Genomic DNA, 15,373 nt, shown 5'->3' on the forward strand with positions numbered 1-15,373 from the left:
ATGCCTCTCCTTCGAATGGACGGTTCCTAATCCCTCCTCAACTTCTGCCCCAGTGGTACACCTCACAGCCTCTTGCTGCCAAGGTCCCCTCGCCCTGGCACGCCAGCCTCGTCAACAGAAATCCCTTCCTAAATGACCTCTGGCTGACCTTCCTACTACACATCCATCCCACCAGGACTCCATTGGAACTTTCCCAACTCAGCCCGATTCTGCTGCCCTGGGCCACTCTAGCTTCTCCAGGCGAGAGCGGGGCTCCAGTGCCCTGTGCCCCAACTGCAGGGAGTCCATAGCATGCCCTCTCGGTGGCTCCATGGAAGCCCATCCCACCAAGCCTGGGGTCAGGAGGTAGCACTGACCCCCATCCCACCCCTCTTCCTTGAGAATGGGGCTCACAGTTCTCTGCACTGCAAATCCTTTTCAGAAATAACTATTCCAGGCCAGCCTGGTGGAGCAGTAGTTAAGTTCGCATGCTCTGCTTTGACGGCCCAGGGTTCGTGGCTTCGGATCCTGGGCGTGGCCTACATACCGCTCATCAAATCATTCTGTGGCAGCATCCCACATAGAAAATAGAGGAAGATTGGCACAGATGTTAGCTCAGGGACAGTCTTCCTCAAGCAAAAAGAGGAAGATTGGCAATAGAGGTTAGCTCAGGGTCAATCTTCCTCACCAAAAAAAATAATCAACTATTCTATTAACTCTCTGCCACCTCTTTCACATCTTCAGTCTGCATGAAGGGCCCAAGAGCAGTTTACCTGGTTTTTAGCTAATTTATCTGAAAATTTTGTACATGGTCTAGTGCCTCCCTTGGGAAGCAGCCTCCTCTGTGGCTTGGTGCCTTGTTTGAAACCTCCGATTTCATATTTTCTGACCTCCACCAAGCAACCCCATCCTCAGGACCAGGCTGGTGTCTCAGCCTTCTGTGCCTCTGCTGAGAAAGCGTCACCCTTGACACCTCCTTCCCTCTACCCCCACCACCCACCCAATACACGTCTGGGTCTGCTTTCTTGTCTGCTTATTCTGTTTATCTCCTCGGGAGCTCTCAACTCTGTCCCTTTGCTCCTTCGCCCCCGCACCCCCTGCCCCAGTCCTCGTCACCATAAGTAGCCTCCTAACTGCTCCCCAGCGAGTCCACACTCCACATCACAGCCAAGGGAGCTTTTTCAATGAAAACCTGACCGTGTCCTCTTCCTCCTTAAAATCCTTCAAGGGCGCCCCTATTCTCTTAGAATCAAAATCAACACCATTAACCCGGCCCCCCTCTTCCACACAGGGTCTTGCTCCCATCCAGCCCTCCAGATCTATCCCCCACCATGTTGCCCCTCCCTTCCCTGGCAACAGCCTCTGTCTGGGATCCCAGGCTCTCTCCCCACACAGGGCCCTCTGCCTGGACATGCTTCCCCCATACCTCCACCCCTACCTTCACCTGGTTAACCTGTGCTCATCCCTCAGCTCTCATCTCAATGGTCTCTTCCCCAGAGGAGTGCTCCTTGGTGCTCAACCTCAGGTCAGGGCAACCCACTGAGCCTCTCACAGCACTTATCTGCTGCTTTGTAGCACAGTTTCTGATTAAACATTGAGCCATGATTTTTTTCTTTTTTCTGTGAGAAAGATTGTCCCTGAGCTAACATCTGTGCCAATCTTCCTCTATTTTACATTTGGGACTCCGCCACAGCATGGCTTGATGAGCAGTGTGTAGGTCTACACCCAGGATCCGAACCCACAAACCCCAGGCCATCGAAGCAGAGCGCACAAACTTAACTACTATGCAACCAGGCCAGCCCCAAGAGAAAGATGATTTTTTTTGGTGAGGAAGATTATCCCTGAGCTAACATCTGTGCCAATCTTCCTCTATTTTTTATGTGGGACACCACCACACAGAATGGCTTGATGAGAAATGTATAGGTCTGTGCCTGGGACCAGAACCTGTGTACCTGGGGCCACTGAAGCAGAGCATGTGAATATAGCCACTATGCCACTGGGCAGGCCCCGAGCTGTGAAATTTTTTGATTACCTCTGTTTCTCTGGCCAGACTCTATGTCCTATGAGAGGAGAGGCAGCGTATGCTTTGCTCATCCTTGTATTCCCAGCTCCCCAGGTAGCCTGGTCCAAAGTCGGGGTTCAAGAAATACTTGTTGAACGAATGAATGAAGGGACAAATAGTGTGCATCTGATAAGTGTTTATTAAATAAGTAAATGAAATACATTCAACTTCTGTCTTCCAGCTCATGGATACATTCATTCATTCATTCAAAAATATGTATGGAAGTCCTCCTTCCCTCAGCTATTTTTCCTGCAGTGATAAACTGGAACGCAATGCCTAGGTCCCAGGGCTGACCCTCGAACAGCATCCTTAGGCCCCATAGTTACTTACTTAAGTGCCTGGCATTGTACACTTGTAATCAGGAAACATCTTACAGCTGGTACTGAAATTTTCGAGGGTGGAAGGTGAGCCGAGATCCGGGCTCCCCTCCAGCAGGAGACCAAGCACACAGAGAACGCTTAAACTGCTCCAAAGAGAAAATGACAGACATGTGTTCTCCGTGGACAGGGAGCTGGGGAGATGAGAACATGGAGGCAAGAAGGGCGATGAAGAGGGGAAGCCAGAGATGCGGGCTGAGGCTAGGGCCAGGGAGAGGCCACGGTGGGAGGTTGGCCAGGGGTTGGGCTGTCCAAGGACACGTCAGCCCGGGACACCAAACGTTCTGTTTGAGGTTGCTCATTTGGAAGTGATTTCCATGCCTTTCCCATCTCCTCCCAACATACTCTGGCATGCATTATGTGATCATCGATATCAAGGAAAGGGCCGCACCTAGTATCTGGGCGGTGGAGAGACATAAGACAGAAATGTGCTCCAAAGCGGCAATTTGAAGGCAGAGCGATCATGAAAACATCCCTGGGAATTTGCAGAAATCACAGGCAAGACTTTGGACTTCCCCACGACACAGATTGAGGGCACCTAAGCCGTCTTAGCTACAGCTCCTGGGGCGGGCAGGCCCCAACCAGGGGTGGCTTGTGCATGAATTAAAAAAAAGGTTTTTTACGTAATCCTACTTTAAATAGGAAATTAGCATTGAAAAAACTTTTTTGTTTTGTGTTTATTTTAAATAAGAGGCTAATTAGTGCTCAGAGGCCTTGGATATGACTCTGGACCTTGACAGAGCTACTTTGCTTAAAGAGAGGCAGGTCTGTGTGGCTAATTGAGCCTGCTTCCGGGTAGGAACGCATCTCAAACCCCACCTGCTCCTGCAGCCCTCCAGCACTCAGGGGCCCTCCCCACCCCCATGAGCCTGTGGTCCCCTCTCCACATCCTCCCACACCCTGTGCACTGCCAATTCAGCACTCCACTAGACGTGGTCTGCATCTGGTCTCTGAGCCCTTCCTGCGAGCCACCTGCCCCCCTGCTTAGACTGTCACTCCTGCCGGACACAGACAGGCCTCTTGATCCTCACGTACCCCCGACACTGCCCAAAGATATGCCCAGGATGGCCGTGCGTTCCTCGAAAGACCTGGTGGCTTCCCCACATCGGGCTGTGCTGCGTCAGCCTCATCCGGCCCAATCCCCAAACACAAACACACACATGCCCACGTCCAAAGAGTTTGCTAGATGAACCATTCAACTGGTTTTATTGGGTGGAAATTGAGGGCTTTTCAAACACAGTGACAGATACAAATTACCCTGATTATGTTCTTAGGCATAAGTCACAGTTATCACTTCAGAATCACTCAAGGACAACCACACACAGGCTCGAATTACGCTGCAGGAGTTTGTATGAACCCTCCTCCCAGAACAACATTGCATGAACATACGATAAGGGCTGCAGCCCCACCTCCCCACACACACTCTTGGGAATGGTACAGAGCATCTCTCTCCAGGACGAGGGGAGGGAACAAATCAACAGAGCAAGAGAGGGATTTTTTTAAGCAATGCCCCAGCTCCACACACAGATGGAGTTTGTCCACATCCCAGCAAATGACATCTCGGTCTCCCTTTTCTTCTCCAGTGGGAAAGGCTCTACAGAGCGCAGTGCAGCGTGATTCAGCTCTTGGCAGAGGAAAGCAAGGGAGGGACGGGGCCGAGGAGCACCCGGACGTCATGACCATGTGCACTCCATCTTCACACATAGGAGGCCACTGAGGGATGAGTCAGTGCCACCAACCCATCAGGTACAAACTCCGCTGGCTGCCTTCACGTGAGCCCCTCCTGGAAACTGACATCAAGCCTGGTTGAAGCCACATGCAGGCGCAGGGCAGTGGGCACGTGGCTGCAGGGCAAAAGGTTTCTACAGTTCCTCTGCTGACGCCCACTGTCCGTCCTGTCTTCACTTTGGGAGCAAGGTGGCATGAGATTGACTCCAAACTGCAGCACTGAACAACCCACTGTATGCTCATTGAGTTAAAGTGTTAGTTCCAAAAAAAAAATACATATACACATATTTCACAGTTCAAACAATACAGCTTTGAAGAAGAGTTATGGCTTTCTGAAGGGAGGTCAGTCCTGAAAGGGAGTCCGCAGGCCACCGAGCCCCCACCGCATTCTTAAAATGTGTGTGCAGAGTGTGGGAGCCCCAGGGAGGACCAGCTGCCCCACAAAGTGGCCTTGGGCAGAGGGACTTGTTCAGAAGCCAGCCACAGTGGGGGCCGAGGGTTCTGCTGGAAAAGATGCAGGAGGGCTGGCTCCCAGGTAGGCTGTCAGGAGCTGCCACTGGGGAACCCACCAGCCTCCTCCCCAAAGGCCACAGCACCAGGGGGCTGGCATCACCAGGCCTGATGCCAACTCCCTCCATGCTCCCACTTTGCTCAGGCCTGTGGCCTTAGGTGACTCTCTGCCAAGTATAACTGCCACCCCTCCCGCCCCACCAGGGACAGCCACCCAATGCTGTTGGCTTTGGGTGCCCAGGGCCTGGGGCCCAGAGAGGAATGAATACCAACAGGCCCTTCCACACAGATGCTGGGCAGGGCGTGAGGCCAGGAGTAAAGCCCAGGCCTGGACCAGACTCCAAACAGCCCAACCACCATAGAGGGAAGAAAACAGAAGGGTCTCGGTGGCTCGAGCAGGACACTGGCCACCTCCCCTGCCCCCGGGGAAGCATAGGCACCCAATCCCAGAGCTCCACCACCAACCCCGTGTGACCTGAGGCACACCACTGTCACCTTTCTGGGCCTCAGTGAAGTAGAGATGCCACCACCTGCCCCACCCTCCTCGTAGGGATACAGTGAGGCTGGGGGAGAAAACGGATGGTGAAGGTGTTTAGAAGGTAGAAGTATTTCCTGCAGGGGAAAGAAAGTCGTATCCTTAAATTCACAAATAAACTTAGGCCTGAGTACTGAGGGGCCGGCTCCAGCCCCCATGGAGGTCCCAATCCCCCCTCCCACGTGCCATAAGGAGGCCACAGGTGGAGGAAGGATGCAGAAAGGTTCCCCTGTCACCTCCATTGACCAGGCTGCACGTTCCTTTTAAGGTAGGAAGGGAGAAGGGGCACTTCCCCCTCCTCCTGTCTTTTTTCTCGGGGGAGGGGGGGTAGCCAGAGAGAATCCCCAAAGCCAGAGGGAAAATGCAAGGCCAAAAGAGGGAGGTCACCCATCTCATTCATCCGGCATCAGCAGACACGAACTCTCTCACCCTCCTGAACTTCAAGATAATGGAGGGAGTCTTTTAAGCACCAAGATTTCTATGAAGGTCTTTTAAGTGTTTAGGGATGGAAATAATGCTCAAGGGGCTGAGATGCTCCTCTGGCTTCTCACACAGAGCAGTGAACGCTGTTGGAGGGTTTTTGTACCCCTGCACGGCTGTGCACAGGGCAGGGTGAACTGACCTGAAATGCTTTGTTGAGACCTCGGCGTTGTTTGCCCCTCCACTAAACTATTTGCTCCTCCACTAAACGGCTCCAGATCACTTGGTGTTTTCTGAGATAGTTTTGGTCTTTTTAATGCCATTACTATTAGGCTATTAGCTGCCACTTCTTGCTCTATCTAGCACCTGTTATCAGTCTCTTAGTTTGCTTTATTATTAGGAACCAGAACCAAGTTCACTAGAATTAACTTTAAAATTAAAGTGACCGCCGTGAGGGATCTGCTCTCAGCAAAATGTTTGGTCTTTGATACAGAGCTTTATAGCATCTATTTCAGGGGCTCAAAATTAATTTTCCTTCACCTGAGTCCCCAGCTCCCCCGGGGCTGAATGAACTTGCTGGATAAGTGGTCCTGGGAAGTGAGGGGTGCTCTGACCTTGTTTCAGTAAAATAGTAATGATTTTCTCCTTTATCAAGCCAAGATGTTCAGAGGTTCTTATAAACTTTGCGGCTGAATGCGTGATTCTGAGCTGCCGTGGGAATAAAGTTCTCACTGGGAACACACTGCTGGGGCGTCTTCAGAGGGAAGGGGCAGAGGATTTGCCTCCAGTTGGAGAGAGAAGAGATTGAGGCTGGAACCAGGTACTAACTAGCTGGTTTCAAGGTGAGCCTTTTCCAAAGCAAGGTGGGAAAGGAGGGAAGTGTTGTCCCAGGACCAGCATCAGCCTCGCTTGGGAGCTGGTGAGAAAGGCTCCACGCCAGGTTCACCAAATCAAAGATGGCGGGTGGGGTCCAGAATCAATGACCTATCCCAGCGATGCGGACGCAGGTTCAAGTCTGAGAACTGCCGACCTAGAAGAGCGGGTCTCAACCTTGGATGCATGCTCGAATCACCCAGAGTTTGAAAAACCCTAATACCCGGGTCACACCTCAGACAAGCCAGGTCAGAACCTCTAGGGGTGGGGTCCAAGCACAAGGATTTCTTAAACCTCTTCAGATGACTCCAATGTGCAGCCTCAGGGCAATGAGTTGCAAGCAGTGTGCAAAGAACCACTTAAGGAGATTCTTAAAATAAGGATACAGGGCCCCAGCCCCAGGCCAACTGAGTCCGATCCCCTGGGAAAGTGAGGACCTAGCATGGGGGTTATTTTACAAAGATCCCCCGGTGACTCTAACTTGCACACAGTGTTGAGAACCACAATTCTAGAAGAAATCAAACTTTTACCCCAAAGCTGAGCAAGTCATTTAGTTGAAGGAAATGAGTTACTTGGTTGCCAAGGGAACCATCCCCTGACTGGAAAGAGAGAGACAGTCACTTTTCTGGCTTTTGTGCCAAGAGCTAAGTCATGGTAATATACATTTCTCTCTTTCTCTTTTTTCTGAAATGAAAAAAAGATGGTTCACAGAACAGACTACGCAGGGGAAATACGTAAAGACTTATAAAAGATGGGCAGGACTGCTGCCTCTCGGGGCACTGGCTGGCCAGGAGAGCTGAGCCCAGCTAGCAAAGCAAGACCAGGTCCACTCTGGCCCACAGCAAAGGGGCCAAGGTCGCCAGAAGCCAGGGACGGACCGAGGGCCCAGGACAACGGCTCCAGACAAAAACTAAAATCACAATTCTACTATAGGGACACTGAAAACAGTTAATGTCCTTTGAGAACAGCCTGTACATAAGTGATTCTATATGAAATAAGCCAGTCACAGAAAAATAGGTACTGTATGATTCCATATATATGAGGTACCCAGAATGGTCAAATCCACAGAGACAGAAAGTAGGATGGTGGTTGCCAGGTATGGGTGGAGGGGGAAGCGGGGAGTTGTCCTTTTAATGGGTATAGAGTTTTAGTTTTGCAAGATGAAAACGGTTCTGGAAAACTGGTTGCACAACAATGTGAATGTACCTAACACCACTGAACTGTACACTTAAAAAGGGTTAAGATGGTAAATTTTATGTGTATTTTGCCACAATTAAAAATAGAAAAAAAAAAAAAGAATCTCTGAGTGTTGAGGCCTAAACAGATTTTGTAAATGTTAGAGATTCCTGAGCAGTTAATTTTTGTCGCTAGTTTAATAGCGGGTTATATTTTATATTCTTATTTATAGAAAACCCAGAAATTGGGTTGTGTGCCAGATTCTTGTTTTCACTCCTTTCTCGCTTGAGGCTCTAGTCTGAATTTCAGGCCAGACATCACCACTCGCCTGGCAGCAGCCACTGAACCGCAGGCAGTGACGAGCGCGGCTCTCAGGCGGATGCGTGCTCCAGGACCACCCGGGGATGGCGCGCCTGCTGGTTCCAAGTCCAGAGGCTGGGGTTTAACAAGCTCCCCGGGATTCTGACACAGGGATCTACGGTCCACCCTTTAAAGACCACACCGCTTTATCAGGATGCCTCGGAGGACGCACTCAACCTCTACACACTGGCCTGGCTTGACCAGAGCTCCAAAGAACAAGGGAAGGCACACTCTGGCCATCAGCACACCCCTAGCCTGACCTCTTCTGGCCCCTAAGCCACAACCAGCCTCCTGCGGGAGGGGTGCCCTGGCTGCAGTAAGAGAGGCCAAGGTGTGTGGTGAACTCAGAGCAGCACCATCCCCTCCCCACAAGGAAAGACCCCCCCCGCACCACCAAGCTCCCGGCCTTCCACTGGGCATCTGGAGCAGATACTTTGCAAAGCTCAGCTCATCCGTTTCCCAGCCAATAAATACAGCATCTTCCACTTGTTTTTGTGACACTCTTGATAAGTCCCTGATATACTGCTACCCAGCCTGCAGCTCAGCACAGCAATACAAGATCCTGACGAATCTATTTTGTTTTGAGGAAAGGAAGAAAAAAGGAAACCTTTCCCTGTTTTGCTTAAACTAGAGAAAGAGGGTTGTTAGCGGGCAAGAAGCAGATATACGATGACAGTAGGGGGCGAGTGGGGAGATAATGGGGAGAAACATGAGGGTATCAGAGACTGCGTGATGCAGCCAGCCAGACACCAGCCAGCCAGCCACAGAGCCCCAAGCCCCCTAAGGACAGGCAGGGGAGTCTTCACATAGCTCAGTGCTTCCCACATGGAAGATACTAGGCAAAAAAATAATCAACGGAGGACTCTCTTAAGCTAACAATTTCCCCAGGGTGTTACTCGGTTTATTAATGGGGTCTTCTGAACCGCTGGAGCCCACCAGGTAACCAGAGACCCCATTGCTATAGTAAACACGTGGCTCTGTGCCAGTGCTGGGGCACAAAGATAAGCCAGATACGGTGCTTTCCCTCAGTGAAAGGATGGACCCTCGGCCAAGGACACAGGGATGCCCATGTGTGAGCAATGAGGACGTCTCGACAGAAGTCAGTGATGGGTGCTACAGAAGCAGAGGAGAGAGTGCCCAGCCCAGGTTCACGGAGGGGAGGACACAGGGGCCAAACCTGACATCATCTGCAAAAGTGATAGGATGAAGGGGAGGAGAGAGGGAGGCGGGAGTAGGGGGCCATTCCAGACATTTCCACCAGCTTGTGCAAAGGCACAGCGCCTGGAGGAGGATGAGGGGGCAGGGAGGTGGCAGGAGGGTCTCTTGGAAGGTGAGTGAGTCAGCTTGAGACATGCCTGCACGTCTGGGCAAGGCATCTAGACTATATGGTACAGATGGGCAATGGGCTCCTCCAAAGGTGTTTCCAGAAGGCAATTCTCTGGAAGCAGAAAGATCAGTCAGAAGGACCTGAGTTTAGGGCAGTGGGAATGCAGGTAGGGAATGGATTCAAGGGATATTTATGAGTCTGAATTAACGAGATTTGGTGCACAAATAGACATAGAAGGTGAAGAGGAGGAAGAGCCGAGCGTGACCCAGGTTTTGGGCTGAGAGGCCAGCGGTGCAATAGAGCCATCCACTGGGGGATGATGGGGGAGGGGGAGGGCAGAGGGAAGCTGCGCTCATTGGGTGTCTAGGATGTGCCAGGCACTGTGCAACCTTATCTCACTTAACCCTCGCCACAGCTGGTGGGGCTGGCACCCTGGCCTCACTCCTCAGATGATAAATCAGAGCCTCCAGGGGCTCCGGCAGCTCCCCCAAGGTCACCCAACTAGTTAGCGGCAGAAGGCAACTCTGAGTCCAGATTGTCCTTTTAACTCTACCAGTTGAGGACATGCTGAGGTTTGAGATGCTTGCAGGTATAGGGTCCAGGAGGCCACCGTGAGCACGCTTCTGATGCTCCAAGGGAGAAGTGGCCTGCAGGTAAGGGGTTTAGATGCAAGGACAGGAGATACCTGAGGCTGTGATTAGATGAGATTTCTGCAGGAAGACTCCTAGAAAGAGAAGTGAACCCTGTGGAAGCTTCACAGATGAATCAATTAAAGAGCCCGAGCAGGAGCGTTCAGAGATAGGAGGCAAGTCGGGAGACGGTGGTTCCTTAGGAAACAAAAGAGGAGAGGACTCAAAAAGACCAGTGAGGTCACTCCCGTCACACGTCACAGGGATGTCAAGGATGAGGCCTGAGAAGTGTCCACTGCTTTGGCACTACCATCTTTCTCCTACCCACCTTGAGAATTCAGGATTGACTCCTGCATGCCCTTGTCCACCTCACCCCATAACCGTCCCAGAGCTGGGACTTCCCAGCTCTCAGCACAGCTCCTATGTGCGCCTGTGGGACTGTTGGTTCAGTGTCTGGACACGCCCACTGCACCGCGAGTGCCAGGAGGACGCGGGCTACCTTGTGCTCATCACTAGTTCCCCCGCACCTAGCACAATGCCTGGCACAGGAGGAGAGCTCAATAAATATGTGTTGAACGCCTGGCTGAAGCCAGCTCTGTGCTCTCCCTCAACTGTCAGGAAACGCTGCCCCTGCCTCCTCCCCACGCTCAGCAAAGTCAAGGGCGATGAGACGCCCGTTCTCTGCGGCACCAGGCAATCAGCGGGCACAGTTGCCGCAGCGGCATTGCTGAACCATCTCAGAGGTTGCATCTGACCTTGAGCCACCTTCCTTTCTGCTTGGCTAAGCACTGAGTCGTTTACTTGTTTTTGCTGCCTTTCAACCCTGGAGCAGCAGGTTTAGCACAGATGAAGACACGACGGCTGTTTTTTTTTTGTGGGGAATCTATTTCCCTTAAATAAGAACTTAACTGGTAGTCTGCACTGCGTGGCGGGATGGTGACTGGGACTGCGAGGGACATGATGGCAGCTTCTTGAGTCAATGCCCAGGTCTCTCTGAGCCTTTGAAGAAAGTTCTTCCTACAAACATTGGCTGCAGGAGCAAGGGAGCCTGGAAGTCAGGAGACTTCTGAGTCCCAGTTGAGGCACTAGCTAGCCACGTGGCCTTGGACAAGTCACTCAGCATGTTGTCATTTAACATGTACCCTTTCTGGGCATCTCTCCTCACCTGCAAAATGCGGAGATGGCCTCAGCTCCCCTCCAGTGCCAGAAAGGCACACATTCTACTGCGGGTGGGTTAGTGCTGCTCCCAGGGTGGGGTTGGGGGAGGACAAGCAGAGACTGCCTCCTGGACCCATGACAGCCTCCTAGAGCACTTGTCCCTAGAGCAGGGCCCCGCACCACCCTGCAGCGGCATCTCGGTCAGGATCCCTCTTGTTCCAGCCCTGGCGATGCTGGCTAGGAAGCAGCCAAGACAGAGGCTTGGAGCACGGGCTTTGGCGTTCTACAGACCCGGTGCAGTCTCTCCGTTGGGTGCCTGACCCTGGGCAATCACTCTGAGCCTCAGTCTCCTCACTTGGCCAGTGGGAGCTTTCTTACCTAAGGGGACGGATGACTACAGGAGATAATGCCAAGAAAGTGCTCAGTGTAGGGCCTGACACAGAATGAGAGTGTGCAAATCTTAGCTATTATAATAAATATTATTTATGGCTTAGATTCATACATCATGAATGCCTCAAAAAAAATTAGAAATTATAGAGACCCTAGAAATCTTTGCTAAGCTTCTAGTTGTAGAGATGAGGAAGCTGAGACCCTAAGGCAGAGGAAGGACTTGTCTTAAGGCCGGCAGGCAGACATAGGACCATGAGTCAGGAGTCCCAACTCCTACATGGGATGGATCCTTAGGCTCCATCCCAGCTCTTACGAGGGCCCTGGTTGGGGCAGATGCCTTCTCATGACACCCTCGGCCGTGAGAACCCTGAGGGCTGACTTAGAAAGGATCCTGTCCCCAACCACTGCCCCACCTGGAACGTAAACATCACCCAGAGGGCTTCCGGTAGAGGGGTCTGTCCACAGCAGCCACTCATTAGAGCCCCAGGCATGACTCGACCCAGGTCACCTCCCTGTCCTGGGCCTGTTTCCTTAAGTGTGACAAAATGGTCTTTAAGAGCCTTCCAGTTCTGGTATTCCATGGTCTCAAGAACTGGGTTCAATGAACCACAAATGGCTGGAAACCTCAGTTAACTAGAATCTTCCCCAGAAGCTCTTAGGACAAACAGGCAGAGCCCAAGAAAGCATAACCATCTGCAGTCCTTGCATACTTTTTCCTATTTTACCAAGTACTTGAGCCTATTTTGTCTCATTGGTTGCTTTCCTGCTCTTACAGACAAGCAGACTGAGACTCAGAGCAGCCTGAGGTTTTCCTAGTTGATATCAGGGCTCAGAGCAAAGGTGAAAGGTCAGCAGCTAGAACAGTGTTGTGCATGGAACACACATTCCTTAACAACCCACCAACATGAACCACAAATCAAGACGAAGAGGTTTTGCTAAGACAGGAGCCTGGGATGGGGAGCCCAGAGGCCGGGGACAGCACTCTCCTCTGTCTGTCGCTGGCTGGGCCTGTTGCTCTGCCTGTAAAGAGGTGATGGGATGGAAGTCCCCGCCCCCTGTTGTCCTCTCACAGTTCCTCCTCCTCCTCAGACCACCCAGCATGGGGGGCTGGAATCTGTTTATGGTCAGCCCTCCACCCCGAGAAGACAGAGATTCTGCCTTCATTTGTCATCATGTCCCAGAGAAAAGCAGAAAAGGCTTCTGGAAATGTTTAAGAGAAGGAGGGAAGAAAGGAGGGAGGGAAGAAGGGAGGGAGGGAAGAAAGGAGGGAAGGAGGGAGAGAGGGGACGGGAGGGGGCCGAAAGCCCTCCAGCAGAACATTCTCTGATTCCACAAACCTAAGTTCTAAGGCCATTCACCATCAGGGTCTCTTAGGCACAGCCGCATTAATGGTGGAACCACCACGGGGGAAGCAAAGAGAATGAATGTCAGACGTGAAATGACATGTTAACCCGTCAGCCTCGCTGAAATGACAGCTAACTTCCCAAAGTGCAGGCCTACAGGTCCACATGTTCAAGGCCGCCAGGCTGTGCCATGTGGGAAGTCCTGCCTTTCCAGCTGAACCCTCCGTGATGCTGGTGTCAGAGGCCATGAGGCGCTTCTATCTGCTAGGCTCACCAGTTATATGTCAGCACTTTCCAGCCCGGAGCCTTACGGTTCCAATTCAGGAACACGACAGAGCAGGATTCTGCAGAGTTCAGGAACATAGAGGGGAACAGATCTTATAAATAACTCCTGGTTAAAACAGCTGAAAATAAGGAGACAGAAAAGGAAGCAAATCGCTAAGCACTTATTCAGTCAATAACATTGGCTTGAAAACCTTAGTGCAAATGGCTGGTCAGGTTTATTTCCTTCTCATCAGAAGATCAAATGCAGGATTGAACCTGGAGGCACCAAGACTGTGTGTCTGAGGATGTATTTGGAGGGTGTGGCTCTCCTCAGCTGATGGTCTCTCGGGGAAGATCCTACCACACAGGCCTTGCATTCGATCTCACTGCATCACTTAACAGACTCCGTCAGTTGGAGTGACCTTGGTCAATAAGTCCCTGGACCTCTCTGAGCCACTCCAGGAAGGTCTGGCTGCTGGCTTGGCCTCTAAGCTTTGAGATTCTAGATAGCAATTCATGGCTGAGGCCTCGGAAGAAACTCAGGAATCCAAAAGTCTGAATTAAATATTGACCATGCTCACAGGTTTGGTCTCCCTCTTTTCCATTCTCTGTAGGGCCTTCCTTTAGCTGCGACAAGGCCGTTACCGTTTGTGCTCTCTGGGATGCTAAAATTGAGTGGAAATGTGCTTTATTCACTTGCCATCCCCAGGGCTCAGATCGTGAGGCGTGGGCCAGCAGCATGCTACCTGTGGGCAGGGCAGAGACACAGGGCCCAGGCTGAGGCTCAGGACGCCTAGCGCAGAGCTCACTCTGCCCCAGCCGGATTCCTGCCTCCCGGCCCACAGGACCCAAGTACGGAACTGAACTACGGAGGGAGTGACAGCCTAACCGCCAGGCCCTGGCACTGCCCGGCGCAACAGTGAGAGGAGGAGAGAGGTTCTGTCTGCCGAGCACGGCTGGCCGCCCCGCCGCCCTCAGCAACAGCTGCAGGTGCCCGTGTGCACGCGGAGGATGCCGCGGCTGTGCAGGTGCAGGAAGTTGAAGATCTCCGAGGGCATGGCGTGGAAGCCCGGGCGGGGCTTGACGTTGTCATAGTAGTGGTGGGTGATGTAGAGGCCCGAGGGGTTCATGGGGAAGGCCCAGAAGCCGAACAGGTGCACCTCCTCGCAAAGCTCGAGCGCCGCCGTGGCCAGGATGAGGCCGGTGCTGATGCGCTTGGCGCGCACGCCCAGGCTGAGCCAGTAGCGCGACACGTTGACCAGGTACTGCGGGTGGAAGTAGTAGACGGCCTGCGGCGACTCGAAGTCGTCGAGCACGTACTTGACGCGGATGGACACGTCGGTGTTGCGCGTGTTGTAGAAGGCTGGCAGCAGCACCGACGCGTTCTCATAAACCTGCAGCACGCGGTAGAAGGGCCGCCGCCACTTCTCCAGCTTGTGGAACCTGCCGAGGGGCGGGGGCGCGAGTGAGAGGGTCGGCCGTCCTGCCCCGGGCTCTGTGCCCTCACTTCCCCCACCCCCCTACCCTGGGCTCTTTCCACTGGACACAGGGGACTCCTGTCACCTCAGCAGGTGAACGTCCCGCCTTCCTGGGGACCGTTAAATTTTTGTTAGAGGGTGTGGGAGAATGCAGTCTGGACCCAAAGGGACAAATATCTAGTGTGAGGTTGCAGGGGGAGGGCAGTGCTTAACCCAAAAGGATGAGGGTGGACCAGGGTGGGCTCGGACGGGAAGTGGCCAGGGAGTGAGGGCTTTCACCTGTACTGTCTTCCCCAAGATCCCCAATGAAGGACACCAAACACAGCTGCCTGTCCTCCCAGCCGTTCCTTCCCCCAGCCTCTCACTCACCTTTTTCTAAACAGCCCTCCGGTGGGCTCCTCTCATACCTGTCTGAATGCTCCTTCACTCCGCTGACTCTGGAAATGCTCCCCAGCATCTGACCCAACCTAACAACTCCCCTTCTGTCCTCTCCTGCGGTGCCCTCTCTTACCCTTCATCTGACCTGGAGGTGTGACTATGCCAGGGTTGGAGTTTTAACACATTAACCCCCTCCACTGGGGCCTCGCAGACAGACTCCGGGAGGAGAGCCAGGGGCGGTGAGATCTTTGCATGCAGCTTCTCCCCAGTGCTGCATGGACACACCCCTTAGGGAGCTGCCTGCCAGTCACACTCTAGAAAGCTCTCTGGCCCATCTCTAGGTAAAGACAGTCTAGGCCAGCGCTGTCCAAAAGAAATATAACGCA

At 52.6% G+C, this 15,373-nt stretch overlaps 1 protein-coding gene across 2 annotated transcripts in view; it reads right to left on the reverse strand.

Annotated features, from left to right (window-relative positions):
* Positions 1-3,596: 3,596 nt before the first annotated feature.
* The window catches only part of ST8SIA5 (ST8 alpha-N-acetyl-neuraminide alpha-2,8-sialyltransferase 5), a 70,235-nt gene continuing 58,458 nt past the window's right edge, over positions 3,597-15,373 (reverse strand). For both annotated transcript variants that reach the window (XM_023647744.2, XM_023647743.2), the window contains one exon: positions 3,597-14,574. In XM_023647744.2, the coding sequence (XP_023503512.1) occupies positions 14,106-14,574 (469 nt within the window). In that variant the 3' untranslated portion in view covers positions 3,597-14,105. The remainder of the gene's footprint in view (positions 14,575-15,373) is intronic.

Source organism: Equus caballus, chromosome 8 (assembly GCF_041296265.1).
Source record: "Equus caballus isolate H_3958 breed thoroughbred chromosome 8, TB-T2T, whole genome shotgun sequence".
NCBI lineage: Eukaryota > Metazoa > Chordata > Mammalia > Perissodactyla > Equidae > Equus > Equus caballus.